A 19,624-nucleotide genomic window follows, 5' to 3' on the forward strand; every position below is an offset into this window, starting at 1 on the left:
CCTTGGTATGCATCTTGACCAAACTTTAAATTGGGACACTCATGTCAAGTCCGTATGTACCAAATCGTACTACAAATTAAAGAACTTATACAGATCAAAAGATGCACTAACGCAAGAAATTAAATTAAAACTCGTAAAACAACTAATCTTACCCTTGCTTACATATGGAGATGTATGGTTTAAAGAAGCAGCTCTCTAACAAGATACAAAGGGTGCAAAATTGCTGCATACGATATGTTTGTAACATAAGAAAATATGATCACATTCAACCAACTTTGAGAGGTCTCAACATGTTAAATATGGAAAAGACTCGTTTACTTAACATTCTTTGTGTGTTACATAAAATAATCGTAGTGAACAAAAGACCATGTTACTTATTTAACCAATTCCGAACCTTACACAGTTTTCATAGCTACGGCACGCGAACTACGGACTTCATCATACCAAAAGTCAACACAAAAGCAGGTTACACGTCCTTTTATGTCCAAGCCGTGAAACTATGGAACTCGTTACCATCAAGTGTTCGGTCGACACGTGATGGCAAGAACTTCGCTCGCCAGTGCTTTAGTTTAATACAGTCAGATTACATTGTTGCATCTTAGACCTAAGTATCTTTTTTGTTTATTGTAGCGCATATCTTTCTTTTATTTTTTGTAATTGCTTGTCTTGTATACATTCCCATACTTATGCTTACGTTACGTCTAATTTGTTGTTCTCATACTTATACTTTTGTTAATTAAGTGATTTGTTTTAGTATTCGATGTGCCTTATAGTTTACAATTATCACATTTTTAAGTTAATTTCAGTTTAGAAGCTTGTAGAGGGGGGAGTAATGGCCTTTCGGCTTTTCCTTTATGTCCCTAAATAAAGATCGTTATTATTATTATGGTCGGTGTTTCTTGTGAGAACTCAGGTCTAGCCTGGTTAACTAATCGCACGGATTAAAATCAAGTAACGATCAGTGTCTGTGTCTGTGTCTGGTGAAGTTATGTAGGGTCCTAAAAAAAAAAAAAAATCACACATGGGCACAATAAGCCAACGCTATCAGGAAAGAGGAAAACAAAACAAAACAAAAATCATTATAATAATTCCTGTAATTTTATTAAATGGAGTTTATTGTGTAAGCGTTTCTTTGGCTTTGCGTTTGGGTTGAATACGAGTGGGTTGTGATAACGTGGTGTTCTTCGGTGAGGATGGAGTTTTGTGTTTTTTAACTGTGCTAGGACGTGTAACTTTATTGGGTGGACCTGTCTTTGTGGTACATGTTGCCTTACTTGTATTTATGGTGTTTCTTTGTTCTTGAGGTTGTATTTGTGTTATTCTTGGGTTATTGGTGGAGGTATTACTGTATTTTGTGAGCTAGTAGTGCTGTTTAGGTTTTTGCGTTTGGGTTGAGTACGAGTGGGTTGTGATAACGTGGTGTGTTTCTGTGAAGAATGAGTTATGTGTTTTTTAACTGTGCTAGGGCGTGTAACTTTATTGGGTGGACCTGTCTTTGTAGTGCATGTTGCGTTACTTGTATTTATGGTGTTTCTTTGTTCTTGAGGTTGTATCTGTGTTGTTGCTTGGGTTATTGGTGGAGACATTACAGTATGTTGTGAGCCTGTAGTGCTTTTAAGGTTGTTGCGTTTCGGTTGAATACGAGTGGGTTGTTTCTGAGAAAGAGGAGTATTGTGTTTTTTAACTGTGCTAAGACGTGTAATTTTATTGGGTGGACCTGTTTTTGTAGTGCATGTTGCGATACTTGTATTTATTGTGTTTCTTTGTTCTTGAGGTTGTATTTGTGTGGTTGCTTGGGTTATTCGTGGAGATATTACAGTATTTTGTGAGCTAGTAGTGCTGTTTAGGTTTTTGCGTTTGGGTTGTATACGAGTGGGTTGTGATAACGTGGTGTGTTTCTGTGAAGAATGAGTTTTATGTTTTTTAACTGTGCTAAGACGTGTAACTTTATTGGGTGGACCTGTCTTTGTAGTGCATGTTGCGTTACTTGTATTTCTTGTGTTTCTTTGTTCTTGAGGTTGTATTTGTGTGGTTGCTTGGGTTATTGGTGGAGACGTTACAGTACTTTGTGAGCCTGTAGTGCTGTTAAGGTTGTTGCGTTTGGGTTGAGTACGAGTGGGTTGTGATAACGTGGTGTGTTTCTGAGAAGAAAGAGTATTGTGTTTTTTAGCTGTGCTAGGCCGTGTAACTTTATTGGGTGAGGGCGTCTTTGTAGTGCATGTTGCGTTACTTGTATTTATTGCGTTTGTTTGTTCAGGAAGTTGTGTTTGTGTGGTTGGTTGAGTTAAGGGTGGAGATATTACAGTATGTTTTGTGTCATGTTGTGAGTCTAAAGTGCTGTTTAGGCTTTTGCGTTTGGGTTGAATACTAATGGGTCGTGATAATTTGGTTTGCTTCAGAGGTGAATCTCTGATTGTAGTATATGTTGTATCATTTGTTGTACTTGTTTGCTCGGTAAGTTGTATTTGTGTGTTTGTTTGGGTTAGAGGTTGAGATATTACAGTATGTTGTGTACCGTGTTGTGAGCGAGTACTGTTGTTTACATGTATACGTTGTGGATCATTTGTGTATGTAGTATCTTGTGTTATGTTTAGAAATTTACGAACAATATGGCATGTGTTGATAATGACTGCTTTTTGTAAATGTTTGTATGTGTTTTTGTCTAAACCTAATATTTGTAAATTGTGGTGTATTGTCTTTGGTATAACTCCAGTAGCACTAAGAATAATGGGAACTATAACAGTAGATTTCATTCTCCATTGCGTCTTAAGCTCGATAGCTATATCGGTGTATTTGCGGTGTTTTTCTGCATGTGTTTTAGTTAAGTTGTTAGTGTTGGGTATGGCAATGTCTATAATACAAATGGATTTTTGCGTTTTATCTATAAGTGTAATATCTGGTCTATTATTGTGGCTAGTTTTGTCTGTGAGTAGTGTCCTGTCCCAATATAATTTGTGTGTGTTGTTTTCAAGTATGATCTGTGGCGTGTATTTGTAGTATGGTGTCGTATCTGTTATGGGATTGTGTTTAAGTGCTAATTTTTGATGTATGATTTTAGCTACCTGATCATGTCGATGTTTGTATTCAGTTTGTGCGAGTCGTGTGCATGCCGATATTATATGTTGGATTGTTTCTGATGTTTGTGAACAGAGTCGGCAAGAATCATTTGTCACTGTTTTGTCTTTCTTTATGTATGTGTTTTTTATAGTTACGTGTGTTAATGACCTGGTCTTGTATTGCTAACATGAAACCCTCAGTCTCCGGGAAGATATCACATTCAGACAACCAACTGTGCGTTGCTATAGAATCAACACAACCCTGGCTAACCTCTTGTGGAAATCGTCCATGTAAAGGCTTTTGGTTCCATATTTGTATGTTATTTGTGATGTATGTAAGTTTGGATGTGGGTGGGAGTATATTAGTTTCGTGTAGATTAAGTGGTGCATAAGATTTATCTGCATATGTTACTGTTTTGTGTAAAACTGAAGTATCTGATTTGTTATAAAAGTATTGTCGTAAATTGTGTATTTGTGTTTGGTGCAATAGTTTTATGTCTGTAAGTCCTCTACCTCCTTCCGAACGAGGAAGGTAAAGTCGTATAGTAGAGGAGTGAGGGTGATGTATATGGTGTTTTGTTAATAGTGTACGTGTGTTTCTCTGTATTTGTTCTAAATCTGTATTTGTCCAACGTATAATCCCAAAAGAGAATGTAAGCACTGGTGTGGCATAAGTGTTAATAGCCTTGATTGTATTTCTACCGTGTAATTTTGTTTTAAGTATACTGCGTACTCTTTGTAGGTATTGTGTAATAAGTGTTTGTTTTATACTCGTATGTTTAATGTGTGTGTTTTGCTGAAAACCAAGATACTTATAAGTTTCATTCTCGTCCATGGAATTTATTAAATTACCCTGTTCGAGCTCATAATCTAAAAGTTGTCTTTTACCAGCTGTGATGTGTTGTGTTTTACATTTATCGATTCCAAAGTCCATTTGTATGTCACGTGAGAATGTTTCAGTAATGTGTAGAAGGTGATTAAGTTTTATGCTTGTGGAAGAGTATAATTTAAGATCGTCCATGTAAAACAGGTGTGTAATGTTGTGATGTATTTCGTGGTTGTGTTTAATATTGTACCCAAAGTTAGTAGTGTTTAACAAATATGAAAGTGGATTAAGAGCAAGACAAAACCAAAGCGGACTTAAAGAATCGCCTTGAAAAATTCCTCTTTTAATTTGTATTGGGTCGGTAATAAGTTTTGTGTCGTTTAGTGTAAGTGTTAACGTAGTGTTCCAACATGACATTATGTAATTGAGGAATCGTGTAATATTGTTGCTGACCTTGTATATTGAGAGTACTTGTTGTAACCAAGAGTGTGGTACTGAATCGAATGCTTTTTTGTAATCAATGTATGTAGTGTGTATGTTTCGTTTGTTATGTCTGGATTGTTCAAGTATAACAGAGTCTATAATGAGTTGCTCTTTACAGCCTCTGGAATACTTGGTACGCCCTTTTTGTTCTTCGTATAGAATGTTGTTATCAGTACAGTGTTGGTATATTTTGTTTGTAATGCATGATGTAAGGATTTTGTATATTGTAGGAAGGCATGTAATTGGTCTATATTTAGATGGGTCTTGTGTATTGTTGTCTTTTGGGAGCATGTAAGTGATACCTTGTGTAAAGAATGCAGGAGTGCGATCTGGTGAATTAAGAAGTTCAGTAAATTGTTGCGCAAGGTAAGAGTGAGTGTAGGTAAAAGATTTCCACCAAAAGTTGTGAATGTTATCAATGCCTGGACTTTTCCAGTTATGTAAGTGATTAATAGTTTGAATGATGTCTGTTGTAGTGATATTTGTGTTATTCATAGGGGTAATGTATTCAGTGCGTGTGGTTTCTGTGGTAATCCACGGGGCGTGTGGATTGTGTTTAATGTCTTTGGTCCATAAGTCAGACCAGTATTGCTGGAGTGAGTGTAGAGATGGTGGAATGAGTTTTTCATTAGTGCTGTTTTGTGTTAGTGATCTGTAAAATAGTTTTTCGTTATGTTTAAATTGTGTGTTATGGCGCTTTCTATCTGCAGTTTCCCTATAGCGTTTTAGACGGTTTGTGTATATTGATAGTTTTTGTGTCAGTGTATCTCTATGTTCGTTATAGTTTGTATTTTGTTCTCGTGTGGTGTGATTGTTTAGTTTTGTAGTTATGTGTTGTACTTGTCGTGTTAGTTTTGAAGAACGAGTTCCTTGTATGTATTGTGTAATCCGACCTAAGTCACGTCTGATGTCATCGATGCGAGTTATCAGGCGTTTTTCCCAGGCCGGGGGTGAGCGTTTTTTTTGTTGTGTGCTGTTGTTTGTTTATTGTTATTCTTGCACCGTTACATCTAGAAACTGCAACCGCACCGCAATACACAACAAAGTGTAGTTGATGTAAGCTTGTGTTATCGTTAATGTAATTTGGTAAGATGTGGTCATTTAATGTTTGTGAAAGTGTGCGTAATTTTGTAGGGTGACTTTGTTTAGGTATTCGTGGTCTTTGTGTTGGGTCAGTGTTTGAGAATTCTAATAATGCATTGTCGAATTCTTTTTGAAGGGATGTGAGTGTTTGGTTCGTGTGATTATTTGTATCTATCGATGGCTGCAGTGTCGCAAATGTCTGTATTTCAGAGTTGTTTAGAACGGATGTATTATCTTGTACGGTGAGTGTGTTGTTTGTGTTGAGTAGTGCTTCAATTTCGTGCCTGATTTGTTCCTGTGTGTCTAATGTAAGGAGTGTATTTTTAATAATAACTCTACGTTGGTCTGCAATGCGTTGTTCTGTTAAGTGTGCTAAATGTGGGTATTGTGTAATGAAAGCGTGATATAGTTTACCTCTGTATGCTGTCCTGTCCGTTTCCATCTTCGTGATCTCCAGATACGTACCAAAAATGAAGCGATTCATCCCTTCGTCCCATTTCATACGTCTTTTGGAGGTTTCCTTTGCGCTGGTCCCATCCACAAGCGGTTGAGAAGCAGGCACAAAGGTCTCTTCATGGCGGTCCTCTTCAGGTGGTCGGTGTCCTCTTCGTAGTCTTCTTTCGGCTGTAGAGGTTTCGGGTATCCCGACGAGCGGCCGCCTGTTCACCAACTCGTCACTATCGGCTCGCATGCTGCAACGCCCAGCGATAGCTCCAGACGTGCCCTGACGCTCCTCAGGTAGCGTATTATTATTATTATTATTATTATTAAGGCTTAATTTTGTTGGTGCAACTGGGGCTATACCTATATTAAATGTTGGAATTTTTATTAAATCTACACACATCATCCCTTAGATAATGTCAATAAAATTTATGCACGTAGGCTTTGGTTTATAAAAATTAAGGCCTATGTATATACAGTTTATTCTCAATCTCAATTCTCAATATTTTATATCATTGGTGCCCATTTGATTCATTCATTCCCACTACCCAAGTTTAAAAATCACGTTGCACGTAACATTGCAGTTTATGGTTAATTCTTCCACAGTAAAATGTTAATTTTTGGTTACAAAAGACTTTTTTCCACATCCTGTGACTGACGCGCAAATTGAAAGAGTAGGTACGTACAGTTAACAATGTGAAATTGGGCTCGAAAACGGTTCATAGACCGTAAAATCTAAAGATCGCTTTTCACAAAGAGTAATTACGGTAAAAGCATATTCAAATTTGTTTTTTTATAGTAATTACTTATGCACCCACGTCCAGTCCATTGCAAGCAACGTTGTGCAGTACACGAGGTCTCACTCAGCCTGATATTTAACCGAGCTCTAATGGAAAAACTTTTAAAACCCTTGGAATGCCCGTCGACTAATCTCGTTAAAAACACAAAATTGTTTTACAATTTCTGATTTTACAACGTATCTGTCTAAAATCAATCTTTACTACAGTTGACACGGTTCACGCTGAATGCTTTAAGTAGGAAGCACTTTATATACGAGTAATGTAGAGGAAATTTTTAATTTCCTCTAAACTCGTAATGGTAAATAAATAATAGCGTTCCTCAAGTATTTGTGCCAGTTACTTAAATGAAACGTTGCGGAAGTTCTCGCCTTATTGATTTTACGTAATTGCGTGACCGACGTGTAACTGACATGTTCAAAGCAGTCATTACATGAGAAACATTTAGAGCGTCTGGATGATATTGATCAGACATGACAAACATAGAATGGCCGCCGTTATATCGACTTGGTTCTTTATACTGTTTCTCCACGCACAGACAAAATTTGCTGTTGTAGATGAGATTAGGTGTAAATAGCGGGTCTTGTACAAATTATGTACGTAGTGTGGGTATCTCGAAATTATTTTGGGCATTTACACAATCAAAATATTTGCATTTATTATACAATGATAACATTAGTATACTTTTCCAATTTTAGAAACAGAAATATCAAGTCAAGCCTACTTAAGTGCCCGAGTTTGGTACTGTAGGTAAATTGTGTCATTTCACTAGAAAGAAGTTAGAAATGTATTTAGCTTACATAATTTGGAGCCTCAGCAATTACGCCACAACGTTCAATTAGAAGACAAAATTAATGTCTGGCTTGTGAAATTGCTATTGGCTAATTCCATGCATTAATTATTCTGATCACGAAATACACCGCCGTCTCTCGTCCGGCACAGATGTAAATTTAAATGTGCCCTTGAGGTTTTGACACCTTAAATCTCTGTTATCTCAATCTGTAACACAAGTCAAAAAGCTTGAAATTCGTCGAATACTGTCTTGGCGAAGTTCTCCGATGACCTTATTTTGAGAGTTAACATATTAAAGATTTTCTGCAGTATATAATTAAATTAATGAGTCAAGGATCTGGTCTAATATTTATTTACAAGCAGAGGCCATCAGATCCGAGTGTAACATTTGTATGTCAATTAAATTTTAGTAGCCCTATTAACTGCAAAGCGCGTAACGACAATAGGTGAGACATTCACATGATCATGGACAATTTAATAAATTCACATTTGCGACCGAAAAGGTATCGTCTTTTAGAAATAACCAACAAAAGTACTCCAAAATCAATAAAACAGTACACGAACGGGGGTGCAAGCACAAAGAGACGAGTAAGGGCGGGGAATGGAATACCTAAAGACACCAAACCCGATAATGGACTGACAAACCCAAAGTTATTTAGTTAGATCTTGAATGATAGTATCCTCAAAACAATTCTTTCCTTAAAAATAGCCGGTTTCATCACATAATACTAAACGAGGTATTAGGATAAAAGATTTTCCGAAGATACTTATCCGATCAGACCTATATAAAGGGGAATGTTTCGACGATTACCTTTGTTTAGGTTTTTTGCTTATGGGGGAAATTGGGTGTGTCCTAACGAAAGTTTAACTTTAATATCAAGTGAGAAAGAAGACTTTAAAAGTACCTATCGATGATGTGCCAAGTAAATCCAATTAACTCCCACCAAAATTGACTGTTAGGAAGTCCCGCATTAGCTCGTACTTAATGAATCACGTGAATCACTAAATGAAAATAATTCACATATTTTTAGAAGCCGAAAAATAAATATTTCGAAAAAAGTAGTAACGTGTTAACGCTATTTGCATACAATTTCCGATCTTCGTAGCGGAAGTTTTGACTGCTAACATCGATTTTATTTATGACCCCGGCAATAAATATAATCGATGCTTCTAATTAATACGACAAGCCGGCACTTATTTTTTTTACTTAAAAAAGATAGATATGATATGCACGTCAATGAACTCTTTCTGTAGAAAAGTAGTAGTACTATGAATTAATTACTTGCATATTGTAATTTTTTACACAACAATAAGCGGAAACCATACGGTGCAGCCAAGTGGAAATGAAAATTATTTTAAAGTTGATCAATTACGTACCGTCTGTAACAAAAGGAAGAGATAAAGCGATCTAATTTTTTTCAGTTCTGAAACTGTACACCATCAAAGACAATCTAAAAACTGAAAATGTTACAAATTTGTTTATAATACTTCATCTGTAGTACAATTTGGTGTTGCTCGTTTACACAATGTAATAATTGGGATATACGAGGTATGTTATATGACACCGAAATTATTTTTGAAAGGCCCAAAGAGAATAAACCCAGAACAACTCATGAAAACTTTTAATTTTTAACAAATAAGGAGAATCGTATTAAATACATTGTATTTTTACCTACGAAAAGACACATATGAAACCCACTATAGATAGAATTCCAATGTTTAGCACCTAAGTTATTTGAAAATTAGGTAAAATCTATAAGCACACACAAATATTTAAAGATGTAGCAACAAAACCTAAAGTTCAAAGCTCAGAATTAAGTGTCTACCCGGTTCGTTATCGGACCAGTGCAGGCTTGTATCGATTCGCTCGGTTTGTAAGGGTGAATTTACATATGCGACGATCTTTATTATAATTTTATATTAAATTACTTACACATTTTGCCGCTTAAATAATCAATCCAATAAGAATCTTTCGAATCGACGCGTGGAAGGAGAAGGGATGCATGTAAATTCACCCTTTACTCGCGGTAGCTTAGAAAAATCCAGGCGCGAGTCCAATCGTGCGTTCTAAGAAAAATTGGACTAATGGGTTCGTCCTCCCAGCGGATAGGTCTATTATCTGCTTCGTGAAATTTTGAGAAAAAATAAAATTCGGCTCGGCTAAATAGACGTGCAATTCTATATCCTTAGTCAACAACTACATCAAATCTGCTCATCCAGGTTTTCGTCCCTCATGGGATGAGGTAGGTGGCACTCTATTCATTTTTGTTACATCCTTAAGTTATTCATGAATCAATGTTTTTTTGTGTTCACTTATTTATTGAGCAATTATTTGAATACTTTGTTTTGAGTTAAATTGTTGAGCTAAACTTTCCTTAATTAATGAGATCTCATCAACCTCATCAAGTGAATGCTCGACTAGTTTCACTAACCAGTTCGGTTGGGGCCAGACTCATTCATATACCTATAATTCGGCTCGCTAAGGACTTCGTTATTCGTACCAAACTCATTGTTGTAGGTAGGTGGCACCAGTGGCGGCTAGTTCTAAAGGACACAAGCGCACGTGCCCACGCAATCACCAAAATCAACGGCGGAAATAAATTAGCTTGTCAGTCAGTGAATCATTTATATTTTACGTATATATTTTATAACGAATAGTATCCAACTTTCCTTCCGTCCTTCCGCAAGCAGGTTAGACGCTTAAAACAACCTTTCGGGACACAGTCAGTCGGTGCCCCAAATTGCGAGATGATTTGCCTGAGCCTGACGTCGCGTCGGTTATGTCCGCATACACAATTTAACATCGATTTGGGGCACAAGCTTGGTGTGCCCCATTACACGTCTAACTCTTATGTGTAATGTTCATTGCATTCATTGCTTAGAAGGCCCACATATACCTCTAACCATCAGTAAATGGTTGTTCATTATTCACTACGTATTTAATGGATAAATTTGCGTCTGGTGCAATAAATTGAGCAATCAATATAAACATGAATTCATGTATGTTACGCATATCAAAATAATTTAATTATTAAACGAGCGGCTGCGCAGGGCACTAAAAACTGTAGCACCTCCTTAGTTTTTATTAGGTGTATTGTTAAGCTCTTAATGCAGCAATTAATTCAATACTTTGTACTTAATATTATGAATTAACAAATATGCTTTTTTGAGTTAAATCTCCTTCATGTTTCTATCTCGGTTTTGGTTAAAATCGAAGCTAAACAATAATAATTTGACAACATCTAGAATAGGTAATTATTGTGGGTTCAAACAGATTTTACCTCTATATGATGGAGCATTCGAGCATAGTGCTATGCCAGCACTCGACATATACCTTGCGGCCACAAAGTTCAATATTTCATAGCATCTTTCACCAACAAAGCACCGGCTCTACTAACCACGCTGTTTTCCTGATCTGGAACTCAGACTTTCATCTGTTCTGAAACTTAAAGAAACTTGCTTCTGGGGAGCGATTTGCATTCAATAAAGAAGTTGAGAGGACTGTAGATGAATATTTTCAAAACTTCCCAGACTCATACATCCGGGAAGGAATACTGATGTGTGAGAGACGTTGGACCAAGTGTATTGAAGGCAAGGGAAATTATGTAGAAGAGCATTTTCAAATGAAAATCACAGTTTTTCATTGTCAGGCCGAGAGTTTTACACCTTATCTCTACTTCAATAGTAGTCCAATTTGGTTAAGCTATACGTTGTCCAAATCTCGATGTACAACGATCATATTCGTGCATACACTATTAAGACTGTAACTCTCAACGAAATACAGTGGTTAGGTATATTATATGTATAACTTCCTCGGTAACGTCTTAATAATCGTCTTATCGATACACATAAAAAAATAAACAAGTTGTTGTTTTTTTACTTTTCGTCTTTACAAGAAGTAAGTAAACCTTTTTTCTCAATCAGTTTTATTATTTATTTAAAGACAAAGCGAGGTAATGATATTAAAATCCAAACGTTCAAGCCGAGGCTCGAGCTATAAACTTGGGTCTAAAAGTGCTACTGTTTCCATAAGAAATCAGTTAACAAAAATAAATTACAGAACAAGAATCTTTTCTTTCTATAATTAATTAACTGAAAAGACCACAATTTAAGTGCTACCTAACTTCCTTTTTCGATTCCGGCTGATTTTTTATTCCCACGAGTATAAATAGTGACAAAATAACAGCAAATGAAATAAGTTATACTAAAGCTTATTAAATGAAATGCATTTTGGTTAAACGTGGTACATATTCTGACTATTTACATGCATCTCAATTTAAAAACGTAGGTATAATTGCATTATAAATCTCATTTCGTGAACTTTGTCCGTAAAACGGGCTAAATATTCGAATTGTTCACGGAATTAGTCTCGGAATGATATTATCTATCGATATCGATTTAAAAACATAATTAACCTTGGCTAATTACCTTAGGAATTCCATTTTAATTTGCATTGGCGCTCGCGCTCTGCATAATTAAAATGGAATTTACGACGTATCTCCTATCAAAGAAAGCGAATAAACGGGGCTGTTATCTTGTGGGTTGCAACGAAAATCTGTACCCCTCTGCCCCAAAACTACTCAAAATAAATGTTTTGACAGAAATTCAAACAGAACATTGAAAAATACAGAAAACAATATTACCTTAAAAAAATATGGAAAATTGTTACAAATTTTCTGTCGCCAAACTCCAGGGGTTAGTTTTGGATCAAATTGAGAAGCTCAAGCGATTTTATCTCTTTTTTAGACCCAAGAAACAGAAAACATTAGGTTTCAAACGAAGGGCAAAATGAGTTATTTTAAAATCTATATCGATAATTATTTAGCTCTTTCCATGTAAAAAATCTGTTTTACCCCGACACAATACCTCCCTTGCTGACGTACGGATGGTAAAAATCATTTCAGCTTGATCGCGCTAAACCGAATCAAAATGATTGTAAAGCTACATACATGTTTGTTTACAATGCCACATATTACTAGCTGTGTCACTGAAAAAGTATCGCTTTACGTTGCGTGGCATTTAGAAATGCTGACATTTTAGATAAAAGCGTGTTGATATGCTTGGATATCGAACACACAAATATCAGTATGAAAGTAAATATCATCGGCACTGCTGAAATAGAGATTTTTAAAGCATTTTAATTTCTATGATCAAAGCCTCGGTCAAAGCGCTTTGATTAATTGGAACTGATGGTTACAGTATCGATCGAAATCGTAGTATAAATAGAGTTGATCTTTTTCCAAACTGCAAAATGGATCGGTAACCTATAAAAGTAGATATAGAAATTAAGACCCTTGATCGAAAATTAATAGTTTTGAAACACTCACCAATACTCAAAATCCATTTCATTTCAGTGCAGTCGAGGGAGAAACAACCAAAGTAAATTGTGTACACCGCATTAAACATTGATTGCATTAAACTGATATAAATTATTGCATTAAATCGACTAAACTGCATTAAATGAGCCTACATTACCTATTTAATAAGGACATTTACTTTTACCAGCCTATTATTAATATTAACTGAGCTGTTACTGTAATATCTTTTGTTGTTAATAATTTTGATTGAGGATCAAACCAAGCAATAAAATTGCCGTAACACTGCAATATTTAGACACTTGGATTTAATATTAAAATGCGAGTTAAAATGTACCTATCTCTAAATAGAGAAAAACGAAATATTCCCTATAATTTTAAATGGTTTGTTATACGCGAGATTATACGTATACATACTTATATTGAAACGATCTTATCGTAAAAATAGGAAAATTTGAAAGTAAAATGCTCATACTCCTATGTGCTTTATCTTGAAAAATTAGGGGCGGCAGGGCGATTCAATTTGACCATCAAAAATCTTTTTCCGTTTCATAGATTTTTAGAAGCTTGTCACTTGTGACCTTACCAAATAATAAAGCGTCATGAAGCAGTCATGTAGATACATATTATTATGTAAACTACGTCATTCGGACGTTTTTATTGGTGGAGTTAAATTTCAATAACTTCGATTCGATTTATTTGAATTTGAACTCATTGTATTAGCCGAAAGGGATTTCGAATATGACAAAACTTTTTTGGTTAAACGGTTTAGGGCCATTTGTATTACGATAATTCAGTTGCTCGACACAATGAAAAATCACTTTCGCGGCTCTGCCGAGGTGTAGGTAGATTTATTTCCGCCATTTTGTTCCAATATGGTGGAATTAGCCGAGATATTTATTATCTACACAAATCCTTAAAGTTTGGTCGAAATTGATTCATAATTAAGAAAGTTAGTGTTTTTGAAAACAAGTTATCCGTCATACTCAAAAGCTGGATTTTATGCTCGTTAGCCGCCAAGGATTATTAAAATTGAATTTTTATTATAACTAACATAATCAATGTTCTAAAATATCTAAGCAGTTTTTCCATAAAAGTTGTTCCTCATACCAGAAATCTGGACTGGGTTAATTATTTTTTTAAATCGATATGAATAGCTGCTTACATGTAAACCCAAAATATGTAAGCTGTTTAACCAAAAAAGTTGTTTCTTATAATCTGCATTCTGGATTACGATAGAAGGGTGGACAGGTTCCACGCGTATACTTATAGACCTCAAATTCGGACTCTTTGTACTACCTCCCTGACTAGGGTCGTCCGACTTCATTCAAGCTGTCCCATACGTGAAATGGTGGCTTAGGACGCTGGAAGGGAAGGCGGCTCTAATTCGATCTATAATAATCATAGCCATATGTCAGGCCAGGATCGAGGGGTTGGTCGCACGACTTACGGACTTAGGTACTTCAGGGGACAAAGATTTTCTTTATTGCCTAAAAAATGGCCACTCACCATTTCCCTTAATTTCCTCTACATTTCCTTAGAATTTCCTCTAGAGTTTTCTTCTGAATTTCCTCTTATTTCCCCCAAATTTACCAATATTTCACAAGAATTTCCTCTAATTTCGTCCATTTCCTACAAGTTTCCTTGGAATTTCCTATATGAGCGAGAAGAATTCCCCTTTCTTATTTTAGAGGACAAAGATTTCCTTCATTGCCTTAAAATTGCCACCATGCCAACCTTAACTCTGTGGCTTGAAGCTAAAAGGGCCAATGTCAATATTTTGCTGTTTTGAGTTAACCCCTGCATTACGTTTATTGTCTTGCACTCTTGCATATGCTAAAACGGCCAATGTCAAATTCAACCAATAGCCGGTAAATAGAATGTATTAGTAGCCAATGTCATTATGAATTTATTCAATCATCTTCTGCTAAAGGGGCCAAAGTAAACTTTGGCCGTTTTAGTGACAACTGATATTATTTTGTGAAATATACAGCAGGCCAATGTAGGCCAATGTCTACATTGGCCCTTCTAGCTCCAACTGATACAAATGTATTCTAGTGACACCAGCGACATTGGCCGTCATTGTATTAATCACTTTGACTAGTTTGTTGTATGTGTAATTCCAGTTTTAAAGTGTTAGTGTTTTGATTAAAGGTAATGAATATGAATCCAAGGACAAGCAAAATTTCTTCTTGTTATGACGGCCAATGTGACAAAAAAAAACATAAAAAAACCATAAATTTTGTGCAACAAGGGCCAAAGTCATTTTTTTTTCAAAATGCTTGAATTTTTCAAAAAACTAAAAACACCATCATATTCTGCTGAAGCATATTAAATGCTGAGCCAAAGTTGGTAAGTGAAGCTTGGACACAACTTAAGCTGTAGTTAAAAGTATTTTAGACAAAAACTTCAACTGCAATTTTCTCAAATGTGAAGATTTTGACATTGGCCCTTTTAGCTTCAAGCCACAGAACTTATACTATATATAACTATATAATAATATATGCCCTATACTACATATACACATTAAAGGCATTAAATTTAAATTAAATGCATTAAAATAACATCAAATTTTTATTAACTGCATTGATGGGACCTGATCTGCATTAAACAGACATTAATTCCATTACAAACGCATTTTTAAATCCATTAATGGTCCTATGTACACATTAGCGAATTCTAAAATAAATGCGAGAATGAATTTTTAATAAATGGCAATGCATAGGGGAGCCGATAATCAAAAGTCGCCACTTTTCTCCTAACCTTCGTCGGAAAATAAAATAAAATAAATAATAGTAATGGACAAATTAGTATCCGATTTCATGTGTTCGAAAGCATTTTCTAACCCGAAATCCGTGGAAAATGCAATATTGTGGTATATCTACAACCAGAAACAAAAGGTCTTACCCGTGCAGATTGTTTTCTATAACGACGATATTCTTTTCGAGCATCTATTCAAGTGATTTATAACTTATACGCACTATTGCAAATTTTCGAAAACGGATCAAGACTTCCACATCAGGACCAGAATAAAATTTCGAAAAAAAGATTGCATGTAGAAAGTAAGATAGGTACTTTTCGCAGTACAGTTAGTTTCTCACATAATTAAAATTAAGCTTGTTCCTCGACTTGTCCTATACTCGCGTCTGTGACAAAGGAAAAGCTCGAGAAAATCTTAAAACCCCAAGCATTGCTGCCGTTTATTCTTGAATATTTAGCACACTTACGTTTGAAAAAAATTACATCGTTTATGGCTTACTGAATTCAACCGTTTTTGTAATCGGTAACTTACTATATGGTTTTATAAATAACTTTTCGCCCTCCAAGAATAGGGTATTAAATTATTTCTTAAATTAGTTTATCTGCACATTGGGGACTAAAAATAGTATTACGTGATGAGCTACTTAGGCTGTAACGCGATCTCGAACTGATGGGAACCATAACGTTTTGGTGAGCTTTAAGGAATTATCCGTAGCTATCTTTAGCACGTGTCTTATACTTACTAATTAATATTACAGCTTTATGTTAATCGCCTTCAAAATTTATTCCCAAAGTTTGTTTAGTTAGAAGCAAACAACTAATCAATACACTAAAAGTAATTACAAACATCAATTTGATGTGGAAGGCATGCGTGCGTTAAGTATAAACATAGATTTAGGGCACAATGGTTAGGTAAATGAGAAATTCCAGTCGAGCAACCTTTCTAATTTATTTTTCCTCTTGTAAACGTCAAAAAGTCAATAGGTTCACTGACTGCAAATACATGTTTAATATGTAAATACGTCGTCGGTGTGATTAATTTCTCCATTCTTTCGGATTGTAATTATGTGTGCGCCAGTAATTGTGCGTATTATAAACAAAATCACGTCCAGCGTTTCACTTTAATTGGAATTAGGAAATTGAAGATGGAAAGTGAAAGGAAACTGCAAACACTTCTTAGAAATTCGCAGGATGTCACATATGAATTTTAAAATAATGTTGCGATTCATTCGACTCGACTCTTAATTAGTATCGAGTGCTTGAGTTTGTAGAGGGTGAAATAATCGTACCTGGAAGTTATCGACCATATACGAACGTCGCGACGCTTGAATAATGTTTCTAGGCGCCATTCTCTCGGTTTTTAATTTGAGCCTTAGGTCATTGCATGCAAATTAGTTATGGGACGCTTTTCAATTCGGCGTTAGATTAAATTGTGTTTCAGTTTCAAAAGGAACTAATCATGAATTATTCAAGCACTTTCAAATGAGGGGGCGGATAGAGGGTATAAGTAAATTGAACAAAATTTAAGGCAACTGTTAGATCATGAGCCTTTGTTTCCAAATTCTCAAAACAAGTGGGCCTGGACGGTGATAAATATTTGCACCCGATCAGTAGCCTGGCCTTTAGATTTAGATGTTGAACAGGTGCGGAAGTGTGTGTTAGGTAAGGTGATAAACAAATCAAGTTCAAATTATGCAAATGCGGTTTTTAGATTTCATTTAATTTTAAATCTTGGCGTGTGCGTCCTTTGCGTTGATAATGCAAATGAGACGATTAAAATAGCAAACACAGTAGGTCAAGATAAATGCTTGTTTACAACATCATCCACTTCAAATGGTCGAACCTACGTCACCAACCCAAAGATCAGTTTCTGTAACTCGAAAACCTGTTCGAACAGCGGATTCACTTTAGGGGGCTAAGGGGAAACACCCTTACGGTATTGATTTTCGCTACCATGCTATAACCTTGTGTTTCACCCTTAAAAACCGCACATGCGCTCAGATTCTGCGAACCCAAATACGGCATTGTTATGTTTTTATTATTACTTTAAAAAGGAATCAATAAATTGACTGCATGTCATTAGTTTACATTAATTTTAGTAGGAACCGCGATGTGTAACAATGTAAAATTAGCGCAATTGTGCGTCAGATTTCTGCCCACATTTCTTTGGCAAAGGAAATGTTATCGCAATTTTGACCTTACCGCAAACTGCTATTTTAAATAGAAAACTTACTGGCATTCATTCATAATTTCTTCCTGTGTCCTAACTTGCACTGGTGCTAGTTTCTCAACTGACTCTTCGTAATTTCCAAAACACTTGGTGATTTTCTCATCGAAAGTATTAACTAAATCTTCTAATGATCCAGAAAATGTCTCTGTGAAATTGTCAGCAACTGACGCGGTGTCTCCGTTTAAAATTAAACTTTTAGGTGGCATAATATTTGATTTTGAATTATCATTTAGCAAGATATCTTCATTAAAATCGTTTAGCACATCATTTAGATCGTTATCTATTAATTTCTTTTTTAAATTAATGTTGTTTAACTCGTTCTCGTTTATTAAATTTGCGGTATGGAATTCATTCGTACCCCGTTCGTCGGACTCTTCGAATTGTGCAAGGGGCGCCTCAAATTTTAATTCTGCCATTTTACTGTCCCGCATGACGAGTCGCTGCTCTCACGTACCGCACTGCACTGGTTTACAGTACGAGCGCGCGATGAGATACGCAGAAAGCAGGGAAATGAAACGATGCTATTCGTGTTCGTGTGTTTATTGGATGCTAGAGATGGGAGAAATTTATCTACTTTCTTTTGTGACGTCCTTTGTTTATTGTTAACACGTGACAACAAATTTGCGTTTTTGAATTTGATACATAATTTTTTAACTTATTTTGAAATCCTGCAAATTGGCACCTGACAAAAGAATTTATTATGCATCAACTTAGTCGATTAAGCGCAAAAATCGACAGTAGACTATATTTCCACACTGGACAATGGCCCCACAAACATTTCAACTGTTACCTCTTGGTGTACAGGAGATATAAATGTCAAATCCATTGCTTTTCTGATCAATTGTATTGGAAATTTTTGTGTGGACAACGTTATCTTAAAAGATAAAAGATTCAGTTGAATATGAAATTATGAAATACATTCCGACAATGAGAGTATTTATAAATCAGATCGTATTATTTTTTCTCTGTGTTACGGAAGGTGACTTAAGTCCGAATACTGGGAATTTTCTCTCAGTGCTGTCGGAAAAATAAAAAATTAAGAATTGAAGCAAAAAGGTTACAAATATCAACTACCCCAATGCAAATTCCTGTATTAGAGAAACTCGCCATAATAAGAGTGCAAACTGCGAAAAAAAGGTAAGCGTTTACTACCTTTCTTGGAGCTTCAAATTTGCAGAATAGGTATTCTATCTAAGATCTAACACAGGTTGCAGTCAGGATGGCCCACCTACAGTTTAACTCGGCTCCAATTGATCAACCGTAAATCGTACGAAATAAAATAAGGGCGAAGTACGTAAAACGTACGAAATGAAAGAGATGGTAGTAAAATAGAAATGCAAGATCACACTCCCTAAAATGGTGAGTCCATCGCAACATACTGGACACAAAAATATTTCATAATTTATTATGTACTTCCTAATCGTTGGCACCACCATTGTATAAAGAATCTTTCTTTGCTACGAATGTAGTTCAAATTCCAAGAATATAATAGGTAAATGATTATTTGCAATCGCCATATTCAAATTACGGAGTATTGAATTAGGTACCTTTGGAATTTTTATTTAATGAATGAAGAAGATACGTGAACTAGGTACCTAAAAGTGATTCAATGGCAACTGTATCTTCATTTGGTTGCGGTATTTTAAAAACACACAACAATATTCTACAAAACTGAAAACAGAGTAGGTAATACATATTTTCGACACAGAGAGTGTAGGTAAACAATTTATTTTGGGAATTTGTCTTCATTTCAAAAGAAAACAGGGAGAGAACCCCCTTGTCTCTGAAAATGGAAACTTTCAACAGGTTCGGCGGACGACAAATAGACCGAGAGATAACGA

At 35.6% G+C, this 19,624-nt stretch overlaps 1 protein-coding gene across 1 annotated transcript in view; it reads right to left on the minus strand.

Moving 5' to 3' along the window:
• LOC116168663 (fasciculation and elongation protein zeta-2-like) overlaps nucleotides 1-18,295 on the minus strand; it is a 38,689-nt gene extending 20,394 nt beyond the window's left edge. Inside the window, exon 1 of the mRNA XM_031484601.1 lies at nucleotides 17,787-18,295. Within this exon, the coding sequence (XP_031340461.1) occupies nucleotides 17,787-18,214 (428 nt within the window). The 5' untranslated portion in view covers nucleotides 18,215-18,295. The remainder of the gene's footprint in view (nucleotides 1-17,786) is intronic.
• Nucleotides 18,296-19,624: the final 1,329 nt, after the last annotated feature.

This window comes from Photinus pyralis, unplaced genomic scaffold (assembly GCF_008802855.1).
Source record: "Photinus pyralis isolate 1611_PpyrPB1 unplaced genomic scaffold, Ppyr1.3 Ppyr1.4_LG4, whole genome shotgun sequence".
NCBI classification, from domain to species: Eukaryota; Metazoa; Arthropoda; class Insecta; order Coleoptera; family Lampyridae; genus Photinus; species Photinus pyralis.